This window comes from Falco naumanni, chromosome 1, assembly GCF_017639655.2.
Source record: "Falco naumanni isolate bFalNau1 chromosome 1, bFalNau1.pat, whole genome shotgun sequence".
Lineage (NCBI taxonomy): Eukaryota > Metazoa > Chordata > Aves > Falconiformes > Falconidae > Falco > Falco naumanni.
In genome coordinates, this window is record NC_054054.1 from 323263 (window position 1) to 337363 (window position 14101).

The 14101-nt window shown below is 35.1% G+C and overlaps 1 protein-coding gene across 8 annotated transcripts in view; it reads right to left on the reverse strand.

Annotated features, from left to right (window-relative positions):
• The window catches only part of TAPT1 (transmembrane anterior posterior transformation 1), a 48260-nt gene that overhangs the window by 21596 nt on the left and 12563 nt on the right, over positions 1 to 14101 (reverse strand). For 5 of the 8 annotated variants that reach the window (XM_040595244.1, XM_040595653.1, XM_040595414.1 and 2 more), the window contains 3 exons: positions 12399 to 12422; positions 4320 to 4482; positions 430 to 565 (listed from right to left, as the gene is read on the reverse strand). In XM_040595244.1, the coding sequence (XP_040451178.1) occupies positions 430 to 565; positions 4320 to 4482; positions 12399 to 12422 (323 nt within the window). Of the gene's footprint in view, positions 1 to 429; positions 566 to 4319; positions 4483 to 12398; positions 12423 to 13086; positions 13154 to 14101 lie in introns of all 8 variants that reach the window. The other 3 variants (XM_040595732.1, XM_040595809.1, XM_040595335.1) reach the window with 3 other exon arrangements.

Consider the following 14101-nt stretch of genomic DNA (forward strand, 5'->3'; position numbering starts at 1 on the left):
TGAATATTCATGAGTTTATTCCTTTGTTTCAAGAAAACATTTTCAAGCTATGTTTGTAACATTCCACTAAATAACAAAACCCCACTGTCTTCAAGACCCTGTAACCCAAAATAGTCAAATACAAATCAGAGATCAAAGTTTCCACGAACTATCCAATTACTGTTTTTAATCTTACTGCACATTAAAAACCCCTGTCTACTACTGCAGTGGTATACCGTTATAAAGGTTTGGTGTTTTTTCTGAAGCAGGTTAGAAGGGTTTTTTTTTTCATTAATTTTAAACTGTAGTACTGGCAATCTTACTTTGAAAGCAAAGGAACATCAATTTAGGAACACTATCAATTTTTCAAATATTTTATAAAATAATGCAGAGCAACTACTCTGTAATTTAATTTTTTAAAGTTTGCAACTTCGTGAAGAAAAAGGATACAGACATAAAGCACTGCCATGAAGAAGTGAGGAATCACACCTATGTGAGCTCTTTTTCTTTCCTTAGGTTCTGTAGCTGTCCAATAAAGAGCATCCAAAATATCTTGTCCAAATGAAGAAAACAGACGATCAGCCACCTAAACAAGAAGAACTTTTCACTGCCTTAAAGCAATATTTTTCTAACACCTGAATATGACACTGTAAGTACAGCTCAACCTAAAAAAAGTTTCACGTATTTATCACTTTCCAGCTCTTATTCATTCCATTTCCACTCTGGATTTCACAGACATTGTTCCTTTTGTATACTCAGCAGCTTACTTTCCCTCTCAATCTCACTATATCCCATTTTCAACAGTATTTACAATATATAACCATTTACTTTTATCTTAGATGCCTCCTTGGAAGACACCCAAGTACAGTTCTAACTTCAGCCTTTGATAAAGCAATATGTATGTTGCATCAAACTATCCTAAATACTTTTTTCCTATCCCTCTGGGTTTAATGGGAGGGTGGTGGGGGAAGAAAAGTGAATTTCAGATGTGTGGTAAGGAACATCATCAACTTACAGATACAAGAAAGACTGAAATTAGATTTGGCTGTACTGTTTCCTTACACCTTGGAATAAAGTACATACTTAATACAAATCTCTGCATAAAGCAGAATTCAAAAGTAAAAGTACCACAGTACAACAAAGGTGATCAAGAGGGACTAAAATTCTGACAAAAGGGGAAAATAAGTTTGAAAAAGCTACAAATGTCTCAAGTGTAATACAACGAATATATGCACGAGTTGGGAAAAATATCTAGCAGCAATTCTAAAGATAGGAAAAACATGGACAGCAATCTGAGCTCGCAATACCACAGGCAAGAAAGGTCCCATGGAGTTCTACCAGTTCCCAACACTTTAGTATCAGCAAACATGTAAACCTGAAGATAATCACAAGGGAAGTTTTTTTCTGCCTATACACTACAGTTCAATAATTTTCAAACTAAGCTGCATAAAACAACAAAACCAGCACTTACAAAATTAAATTTGGTATCACAAGGCACACGTTTGGCTAAAAAAAAAAAGCCACACTGCTTACTAACTCTACAAAACAGAAATAGTTGAATATGAAAACCTGATTAAGTCTACTTAATAAAGACAACTGATAGTTCCTCTTACTGTCTTTCTGCAAGACAACTATTTTGGACATGTTAAAACAACATGCAACAATACAGAACTAGGTGCATGATGCACCTGCAAATATTGAACCATACCTATTAACGGGAAAATAACTTCTTGGGACAACGTAAGTAAATGTAGATTTGGGATCATTTTCTGACTTTGTTCACTAAGAGTTCTGCAGGTAAAGATACTGAAGGAGGGAAGTCATACTAATCTATTGGAGCCAACATTTATTGAAGTTACCTAGAATTTGAAGGCTGAATTAAAAAAAGTAAACTATATGCTACTTTTTAAGCATCACCTATGAAATAAAATGAAAGAAACCATGAGCTGATGAATCATCATAAATCTGAAGTTCAAAACTCCATCAGTCTGAGAGATATTTACAGTGGTATTGTTTTCGGCTTTTAAATTTTGTAAATTAAGGTGATCTACATTATTTAATTCCTGCTCATTGTGATGACCCATTGAGTAATTACACCTGGTGTAGTAACACCGACTACAGAATGCTTAGAATTTGGTAAATTTTTGTTCACAATATTGTGAGGGTTTTAATAGATAACATGGTGGCTTTGCTTTCCTTTTTATTTAAGCAGTCCTTGCTTCTCAGCTGACAGAATAGAAAATATTAAAACCCACCACACAATATTGTTGCTTGCTTTTCCAAATATGACTTACCTAAACCCTACATGCCGGCTCCAGGCTCCAGCAGAATTCCATGGTGAGTGCTGTCACCAGCGGTAACGCACACTGGGGCTTCACAAGGAGCAGGAGCCGGTGGGTCTGAATCTAAAAAAGAGAAGTGTCATTTAAGCTAAATGTGCTGAATGCTCCCCTTAAGCTGTCTATCAGGAGCATTCAGGACACAATTTGAAGCTTTTGCATTCCTCGCATCTGTCCAGGACAGTATTTCCTGGACTTGCTGACAGCCGAAAACATTAGGACATTGTAAACATCTCTGTTGCTCAAGTGATTTAACTAAATTAAAGAGATCTTCCTATTTTGAAAACTTGTAAAAATATAAAGTTTATTGCTTAAAAAACACTGCTTGCATTAGTAGCAAAGACTTACAACAAAATTCAACAAAGTAATCTAAGCAAGCCAATATTCGAACTATTGAAAGCCGACTATCAAGTCTTCCAGTGGGATCCCATGACATTTACTGCCAATACTGTGCCTGCAACCTACCATGGTAAAACCAAAAAAACCCACTTTAAACATGCCCTCTGCTTAGCATGCTGGGTTTCATGAAACACCATGGAAATTAAATACAATTTCCAACTTCAAATTCTAATGTAACTTTTCTAATAACCATGAGTGGCAACAGACTTCCCCCTTTCCCAAAAAGAAACCCGGGCAGCAATTCTTAGTTGAGACACACACTTCGGATTCTGCCAAACATAGCAAGGAAACTCAACTCTTCTCCTCTTCATTTAAATTGGATTGGCATGTGGCTTCTAATTTACAGCAAACACTGCAGTATCTCTTCAAATTACATGGTAAGCACATAGTGCTGTACTTTCTCAGCTTTTGAAGTAGTCTTGAAATAAAAGAGAAATTACTATTTTGAGCACATGGATTTGTTAAATTATACTCTCTCAGATTGTGGAGCTATATGCGGATGAATATTTCCCAACACAAGTAAAATCCACATAGTAACTCAGTGCGAATTTAGTATGTGTACATGTTTTTCATCAAATCTAAAACCAATGGAAACAAATCCCTATGAATAAACAACTGAGGAGGCTTGTATGGTATTTATTTCACATAGGATAATGAATTGTATTCCTTATGCAATATTTTCATATTTTATGAGGAAAGAACAAATACCTTTAGACAAAATAGTCAGATTTTGCACAAAGCGTAGCCCAATTTTAACAGTCTTCAAACAAAGGTAAAACAGATGTTCAAACAAACATTAATATGTTATTCGGAGATCCCAGAATCCTAGTAGATTAACTCTTGTGTACAAAGATCTGATTGAGTCCTTTTAAGAGGCTGTATTCCTATACATGTCCTACGGTTGCAGGATGGAGACAAGATTGTAGCTATGAAAACATTATTCGTGAATCACTGATCATAAAAGTGCAATTGAAAATTTCATGCTTTAAATTAATAACAAAACAAACATTTTTTTTTACCCCTGAATTTCTCTTTACCTTACCTCCCAAAACAGGACTTCCTTTTCTTGTTTCACTATATCCATTCAACTTACTGTTTACGTACTCAGGCTTTTGTCTGCTAGCCAGGACTGAGACAGGTTAAACAGTAAAGCATGTCCTTGAATACAATGAAAGGTATACTTCCAAAACTAAGAATTAAAAAAAGAAATTCCATGTCTTCTACTATCTTCCTTCTCCACTCGCTCTCAGGATCTTATTATTTCAAATTGATAGTTTCTGCTTTTCAAAACTACTTCAAAATCTTATCTGGTCCACCCCTTGCATTTCAGTTTAAGACAATTCTTCCATTTCCATGTCTCAATTTTCATTCAACTAAATTAATTAATAAGCTCCAGGAACTAGGCAATATGAAACAGTATCTATAAAGCTTATTTTTCATGAACTTGTCTGTTTCACTGCACCTAGGCTTATTAATCATGGGTGTGCGCACATTTGTGAGAATACGAGATGCACCACATTCTAATTACAAATACAGCAACACAACAATATTTTAAACAGTCTGAAAAAAGCATGCTTGATATTCTGATGTCAGCATTCTTACCTCAAGCATGTTATAGATGATGTAGAGCTTTATGACAGACTGTCCCCTTATCAGATGGTACATCATAGAGTAGTCAACATAGTGCATCATGAAGTAGCAGATGACCAATATAACTCCTTTGAGAATGTCACATACCTGAGCAGGTTGTAGCAAACGTCTATCACTGAAATACAAAGGGCAAAAAGTTCCACTAAATGCCATATACCCACAAAATACAGATATTACCATATGAATAAGAACTTACAGAAGCTGTTAATCAAGCATATATTTTAATGGTAGTTTATTACTGCCCCTTTCCCTGCCCCTCACTCCAACACATAAGGAACACCATGACCGTGATACACATTTATAGATCACGCTCCTGAACAGGATCACATTCTCTTTTCTGCCACATCCACTTAGTTAAAATACTGTACTTGTTGGGTTAAGAGCTTCCACTTGTTAAGAACCTTTCACATGCATGCCCATTGGTTTTTAATTTACCTTCCCTCTTCTAGCCAGCCAATTCGCCTTATCATTTTGACTTCCTCAGTTACAGAAATTGTATTTACTATGACCAAAAAAAAAGAAATGAAGCAGTCATCTTCAATTTCAGTGTAATGAAGCAGATGCTGAGGAACAGGTTCTAAATGAAATCCTGTATCTTCCTTCAGCTCTAAGCTCTGTAGCAGTAAATGCAAGCGATTTGACATCGGAGTGCTTGAGGTTGATCTTGAACCAATGCAGAAGTCTTCTATCTATAGTTCCACAAGTAACTCAGAAGACCAAATGAATCATTACACAACTTCATCCTATAAACTAAAACTACAGGATGAAAATAGCTTTACTTCAATTGCCACAATAGCAGCCATAAGCATAATGAAATCGCAAGGCAGGATTTACTTGTCTCTTTACTTAGTTTAGTATTAACATGATGCAAAGCATTTAAACAGCTTTCAAATTAAATCAAAAGGTTGAGAATATAAACAAATAGAGAAATAATTTCTATGACAGGTATTTAATTTTAATATACACTGAAAGGCTTTTGCAGAAATTAATGGTTCATAAAAGTCAGAACCAATTAGCAGAACGCAAGTTGTGGATTTTCATTTTCTGTATTTTTGAATCACTAGGTTATCCAACAATGCTCACAAACTGATAACATGTTTAGAAAAAAACCTAAATTTGACAAAAATTCATGCTATTTTAAAAAAAATCTGAACAGTTACTTATGACCTCTGCAAGTCAAGACTTTCTACAGATCTGCAGACAAGTAAAAAATCCCAGCTACAACATTGGAGCTAGAGTGTTATACTTCAGGTTTTTTGTTGTCTTCCATTTAAAAAAAAAACAAAACAAACCCCCTGAAGACAGCATTAATGCATCGTAACACTGAACCACAGTGTCATTCTACAATGGGCAAATAAAGCGTGCGCATAAGAAAACTTGCGGAACTCAGATTTACAGTATTACACTTTGAATAGAGAGCAATTGCTCCTTTTATTCTGTACTTTTTACTGCATAATCTGTATTAAAATTAATTATATTCTGAAAAATAGAATTCAACCTGGTCTAGCACAACAGAACTGCTTAGAGTGGCTTTCTCACCCTGAGACATTTTCTTGCTCTCAGAAGTCATCCAGTAACAGCAACCATACCACCTTTTATTTCAGACTAAGTCCTTGACAAAAAGCCTGTGAATTTTCTTCCTTTTTACCCCCCCGAACTGAGTCTGAACTGCACCAATCTTGCAAAGTTCATGAAAACTGAAAGTGTCCCTTTTCTAGCATATCCAGTAGTTGTCTGCTACTTAAGGAACCTGCATGACACACACAAAAAATGCAAGCTCTCCAACCTGCAAAATTATATTTTGAAAGTTTATTGCCCTATTTAACTACATCTGACTTAAATGATTATACTTATTTAACTATATTAGCATACATTGAAACATCTATAGGATTTAAGGAAGCCCATGATTATGATTGCCACTCATATGCCGAGCAACACAGCACGTTCCTTCTTCTCCAACCTACTTCAACTTTGGAAGTATGCTCATTCAGCAAGAGTCAGCCAACACTCATACTCCACGATATAGACTGGGATAAAGTGGTAACGGCATTATTACTCCACAACAGTAATGCAAAGTCCTAGCATTTCAAAAAGAGAATCAGAATTTGTTACTCAGAAAATTACCATCTTCAGCCTTCCAGCCTTCTTATCACTAGAGAAGTAGTCAGTACCTGGTAGAGAAAACCTGACTAGCAAGAGAGACACCACTTCAAAAGTTGATGGTTTAAAACTTTGGCAAGGTACCAGTTTTAATGACGGGCTGGTCTCCTGTTGAAATGCACTAGTATGTTTATGAAGTTTCTGAAGCAGTTCAGAAAGATTCTCACACGAAAATGCTTTGATGTCCACAAATCAATACAGACTGAAAATTATAATGTTAAAGGTTTTCTGGCTTACAAACATCAAAGATGCCCAACCACCACTACAGTCAGAAGTTGCAGTTATTCTGTACTGTTAACCCTATCACTCTTCTGCTTGTGTTGATTTTCATCAGTATGACCTACATTCACTTGAGTAAAACCAGTTCAGGTGGTGATGTAAAAGCAGACAGTGACCATCACAGGTGAATACAAACTCTAAGAACAGACTACACATAACCAAGAGCACAACTGCTCTTCTAAAGGTGGTCTCAACTCCAAAAACTAACTCAGGAGAGTTAACGCCATATGAAGGTGCATCCAAACTTACAGCGCATCCTGTACACCGGACAGATGAACCATTCTGAGAACGTGCTGTGTACTGAACAAACGGAGCACCGCTATCATTCAATTCAAAGGCTGCCCAAAAGGGTCAGATCAAGTACACTTGACTGCTGTGCCTTACAGGAATTAAGCTTTTGTACAACAGAGTACATTCAAATTATGGTTTTAGAGAATTTTACCTCTCAAAGCCACTTGGATTTAATTTCTCAATTGTCTGTGTATCTAAGAAAAAATGCAGTAAACACTCCCATTTTTCCCCCTGACATTTTAACTAAAAATACACTCTATTAATGCTCTATTCAAAGTTCTGCAATAGCTTCTTGTGCTTTGCATACACACAAGCAGCAGACTACTTCTTCAAAACACATCTTTAAAAGAAGTCACAAAAATATCCCCACGGTTTCATTTTACTGAGTTTGATGACCGAAGAGCTGTCAGCACCCCTAACCCCTAGTCAGTACAAGGGATTATGGCAGAGGCTGAGTACAGAAAACTGCTTTCTAGATAGAGAAATGAGTAAGAATATCCTAGCATTTACAATATATTCCATGTTCTTTCACTGTGCACTAAGAAAGACTCCTTCATATTGACTAGGCAAGTAATCTATGGTCCTACAGCTAACATATTTCCGCTTGAGAGAGATTAACCATAACTACTGCATAAACCCACAAAAGCACTTTTATTGCAGCAGAATCCTTTTCTGCTCTGGCTAAGAACATTTACAAAAGGATTTCGAGGTGTGGCTCTGAATATAATATGGAATAGGGATAATTATTTCCTACAAAGTAAAAAAAAAAAAATAATCAAGTAAATGGATTAAGACTAATGATTTGTCATCTTTTGGCAAATACACGGAACTGCAAAGCTTGCAGTTATGAAACGATGTGATCAATGTGAACCGAACATTGCAGTTTTAGTATATGATCAGGCTCACATTAGTTCAAGCTGTATTTGTCACAAATCATACCTATCCTTCACATTAAACTGTTTAATACACAAACACACAGGGCTGATGTGATTTTAAGCCTGTAAGAAAGTCTTAGCTCACTCATTACATAGATTACATTTTCTGCATTTCTTAATACATGTTTCTATTTATTGCCTCCAGTAACTACTTAGTGCCAATACTGGAAAGTACTTCCAGAACAATCTTGATTAATCAGACCTCATGATTAGTATCACATACAAATTTGTAACTCTGTACTCATCTGCACCATGAAGACTAGAGAATCTCAAAAAAATACAAAGAAAAAAGCCAGTATTGGCCAAGCTATGACAACTAGACAAAGGTCAAGAAAAGCATAGCATAGTGCTGATAATACTTTCAATTCAATTTCTCATTTGAAAGAAGCCAAGAGGTAAAACTAGACAATACTGAGCTACCGTACAACTCCAGAAACCACTGAACAGAGATATGAGAAGCTGAAACAGCTTAGCTCATTTCAAAAGACTTTGTATTTTTAAAGTTGTGCAGGAAGTGTGACAGAATACAGAGGGAAAGATTTCACATGAAAATTAGTTATGGGTGTTTTTTCTCATGCATGAATAAAGTAGAAAAATAAAGAGCATAACTACCACCTTAATTTATATTTAATTACTCTGGTTACGAAACAGCAAGGAGTAGGATCTTTCTACAGAAATCGGTTTGTTTTTTCCTTCAAAGCTATCCCATGAATACAGTGATGCTGCAGAAGTAAATTAAATATTAACACTTTCCTGGCTTTAGTGAACTCTGCTCTTAAAAGATATCATCATGAGAGCCTTTGTCCAAGATGCAGTTCCTCTAATATCCTATTGGATTCCAGAAATAACGTTATGTAAATTGTTTTACAATTTAGCTGATTACATAGCTGAACAGAATTCAAATTACAAGTTTCACATCTCACACACAGCAGTACATAAGCGGATTCAGGGCATTTGAACTGTCCTTCAAACGCACCTTATTAAGATACATGATTTCTGTCTGCTCACCTGATTATTTTCTGCCATTATTCCATTATTACTTTAACATTTTTGCTCTAAGTCATGCTCTTCAAGATGCTCTTTACACAATTTTAAGTGGTTTCATTACACTAAGCCTCTAGTTCCCACATTTAGCTGTACAGACTACCAAGGAATCAATTTTTTAAAATTAAACTTCAAACACCAAAGTACCTTAGTAATAAAGAGTAAGGCTTATTCATTCTTTCTATTACCCGCCACATAAAATCTTGTATTGCTTTACTATTACTACTGCTGAATACACTGAGCGGTTTGAACGTGGGATGATCCTTCAACCTGCACAAATTCAAAGTAAAAATCCAAGCATTCCTCTATAGATAAAACTCTCTCACACTGTAACACTAACTAGCAAATTAAGGCCATACAGAAAAAATAACACACAGGGACTTCAATATTCTACAGCATGTACTTAGTAAGTCGTTCAAACTCCTCAGCCTTTGGGTACATTCACCATTCCATCTACTAATTGACAGAAAATCTCCAGTGAAACCAACTCTTATGTCTCCACAAAATATAATTATACAAATGCATGCTTAAGGGGATATACAAGCTTCTTATTAATTTTAATATGAGATGTGTGAGCCTTGCTACTATACCTCCCCATTTCACCACAGCATGCTTCTGTTTCAGCCCAGTCAATTAACAAAAGGAGAAGCATGCCAAGCTCAATGTTTATCACACACTGTTCCAGGCAGCTGGAAGGGAAACTACGGCAAAATTTATACAGTGCACTGACTGACATCGACCATGAACTAGCAATTCAGAAAACTAGTCTGTTACTAGAAAAAAATTTACTTTTTTCAGCACAATTCATAAGCTCAAGGTTTAATACTCATGCTTTGAGCTTTCTATTTTACGGCTTGTCTGCCCTGAGACACATTTAGAAAGTGTGAATCCAAGTCTTTCCTGCTTAGTAAAATCACTGGATCTGCGTATGTCCTCTCCCTTTAGAAAGCTAAAGCCAAGCAACTTTCCTTATAAGAAGTTAGAAATATTTACTTTGCTATTCTATAGAATTAAAATACTATAAAATTAGAATCAAATATTACTATTAAATATTAATATTGAAGAAAATATTATGGCTACCGACAAATTTGCTCTATATATTTTAGGAACAACAGCAAAAAACCCCGGGTTTTTTTCATGATTACTTGTGACACACGTCCACATAATCCACTCTAAATGTTACAAAATTAAAAATCAAACTAATTTCAAGATATACATAAACCAGCTACCCAGTGAAATCCGGTGTGAAAAAAAAGTGTTCATCATATTCAGTCTCCTCAGACAAGTGGAAGTTTAAGTAACTAGTGACCTGACTGTAATTTTCAAGGTACGTCTATTTAACACCACACACAAGAGGCCATGATCTGCATTTCATACAGTAATAAGAGTTCTGTCTCCATCCACTGGTTGAAAACCATGAGGTTCAATCATTCACAAAGGCCACCACCATAAAAATGGTCATACTACCAATATATAATGTTTGTGACTTTTAACTGACCAGCATGTTGGATTTCACAGTATTTTTCCCTTAACAGTTCAAGGCTTTCAGTGTATTGGCATCTACCCTACAAACCTCTTTTTTGTTCCAACAAACGTACAATTAAAATAACTTAGCATTAAGTAGAGCATTATTACAAATCAAGCACAGTTTACTGATATCTGGCTTTAATATGTTACAAACCACAAATAGCTAATGCATAAATTTGCTCAAGTGACCGACTTCCAATAAAATACCCAACAAAAAAGGATGTTAAGTGTTTTAATAAGCCTTGCATATTGAATTTGAAGTGGTTAAGCCATTCGGAACATAAAATGCACTCCGCAACACACACAAATTTGTCCTTACTGTATAAAAAAAAAAAAGTCTAAAAAATACCAGTAGTCTGTGGTATACACATTTCAAAAACCATCACTGCAAAATGAATATTTTCACTATATAGTACACGAAGTAATGTGTGGATAAGTACACTTGTCTGAGTACTTAACTACTTTAGCATCTGATGCATAAGTGCTCTGATTATACCACTTTAAACTTAACTCTGCACAGATTATCATACGCTGTTCATACAACTTCTTTACTTTTTCAGGCTTTCTAGTGCTACTCATTTCTTCACTAGTCTGATTACATACGGTTTTCCAGCCACTTTGTAGAGTTTTTTGCTTTTTGATTGTTTTGTTGTTTGGGGTTTTTTTAAACCAACAGGAACTAGATTTACAGCTTATTGCATTTTTAAGTGGTTCCTTAAATATAGTCTTGTCCAAATAGTTCAGATTGTTCCTTCATCATTGAGCACAAACAAAATTTCCAATGCTCATGTCACAGACAATAATTTAAAGATATGAATACATTATCATTGCAATAATGCTTTAGACTGATATCTTAATAATGAACCTAACCACATGCATACTATTACCTTAGGAGTTTAAAAATATATATGTATTATTCTAGAAATATTATTGTACTTCACACTATTAAAAAAAAACTTTTCATTTATATAGGTGCACTGCACTGAAGAAGTGTTTCAGCACTGAGTTTACAAGTTTGAGCAATTATTTTACAGCAAACTTTCTAACTATTACTTATTCAGTGTTAACACTTTGAAATAGTTAAGACAACCACTGAGGTTTATATTAATTAACAATATATTACTGTTAATGAAATGGTGGTCCAGTTAATGTTTTGTTTAGATATCTTTTCTTTCTCCATTTTTACATCACAGATACTTGTATGGAAACTGAACTGTGGGCTTTTATTTTACAGGTAGATAATTTAGTCTTGATCAAAGTCTTAATCCTTCAGTGTATCCTTCATTAATGAACTGTGACATGGTAAATTTCTCATTTTATATGAAGCATTAAAAAATAATCAGATTAACACTAAGGGGATGCTTTCCTGTTAGCATACTAAAAAAAGATGTCAGGGAAAATAAAGCCCAAGCAAGTTTGTCTGAAGAGTATACCTTCCTATACAACTACACACTAAGAATTTTCAAAATGCATGTACTGATCTATTGGAAATACTTTCCTACAGTTATGTTCAAGTTTGGAATGAAGTCTGGTGTCGGAAAGAAAAGCCATTTTGATCTAATATCCAGTTTGAGACTTAAGAGATACAGTTTACAGTATGCAGGACTTCACTGTTGTAAAACTGTGAGACATTACAGAGTGAGTGATGGTAAAAGTATGTCCCAAATGAAGAACTCTAGGATATGGAGAGCCGAGTTTGCCAAGATTAGATGGCATTTCATTTTTCAAACAATAAAAAGTCTCTACATGCACACAACACAGCACAAGACCATGCTAAGAATGAAACGAAACCAACCTTGCTGTTAGGCCCCGATGAGAGCTGTCTCAAAATAAAAAAAAAAAATGAGGTTTCAAATAAGTGACAACTAGAATAAGCTTTCATTAAGCTTCTACTGTTTTAATAACAGAATCGACTATAACTGAAGTCAGTAAATGAACATATGCTGAAGTGCTGTACTTTATTATGCAGAGAATCAACTTCCAAGTCTAGTATTAAGATGCCTGGCAATGAACTTTCAGAACTCCCCAAAATTTACATTAAGCGTTACAAAAAACCTGCTTGCAGTACACACAACAACAGAGCTCTGAACCTGGCTGAAGTGTTACTTAGAATAAATGTAAAAAAGCTTAAGGCACTATAAGTACAGCAGGGGCTACAGTGCTTCCAAGATACCCTATTTTTAATCGGGCTTAACTGGTCCATAGGCACTCTATGTAATAATAAACAAAAAAGTTTTAAATCTACTAGGTTCACAAACTACTTCCGCAGTGATGCAGTTACATGTGAAAATATACCTACCATAAATAGCACTGAATCAATTTCATGTGTTGGTTATTAAAACTAAGTGTTGGTTACTCCTTTGAATTATGTCGGTTAATTGAGCGACACTGTTCATTTGTAATCAGGCTTTTTACTGATTACATGTAGATGTGTGAATTTGGCTGATAGCATAGAAGGAAAAAGAAAATCAGGATTTACTCACCAAGGAGGAATCCCTGTGACACCACATTCCATCCTATAAAGGAAGTGAAAGTGCTCTTCCCTTCGGTCTGATTTACAAGAAAGAAAGAAAGAGAAGGTTGTAACGTTGCTACGCTATGCACTGTTATGGAGAGGAGAAAGGAGTGCTTGATCTGAGAGTTTACTACAGAAAATACTGAGTGCACCTCCCTTTTTTTGGTTGGTAGAAAGCCACATTTTTTGGTGAACAGGTGCACTACTTTCTCAATTTAACCAAACAATAGGAAGTTTATGCATTTAACAGCTACAGCCCTTACAAAAAAAAAAAAAAAAACCAACACAATTTAGGCTTGAGAATAAGTGCAACTGAAGCTCAAATTTATTTAATACCTGACAGTATGAACAAAGAAACAATGTTCATAATAAGAACACCAGTAAATTTGTTTTGTTTGCTTTCTGAGATTCTTTCTTTGTACAGGTTTCTTTCTTGAAGTAATGCGGTTTACTTCCTATTGGAAAGGGTAAACCTATGATTTCACACAAGGGCAATGGGAACTTTAAGAGGTATATATAATAAACTGAAGTGAATGATGTTATTGCTGACAGGATCTAAATTCACTTATTTCCGGGAAAAGAGAACTGAGTAAAAGAAAAACACAGAACATATATATTGTCTATATCTATTTCTATATGGAAGAAATTTAAAGATCCTGTCAATCAATCTTCAGATATAAGAACATTCATAATCTAATTCTCTATTTTCTTGAGAAAACTAGAATTTGGAGAGAAAAAATTAGTCTCACTTTCTGTAACAAGTCCATGCTGGCATTGTGGAGAAGATGTAAAACGCCTTTAAGCATAATTAGATTGGGAGTCCCATCAGTCTCACTAACATACAATTTTAGCTTTCACATCATGGTGTTTTTCAAATAATACACAAGAGCTTTTACACATCCCCACAAGAGCTTTTACTGGTGTGCAACATATTTTCAAGAAGAACAAAAAGCTGGCTCTATAAAAGTATTTTAAAACAAGCA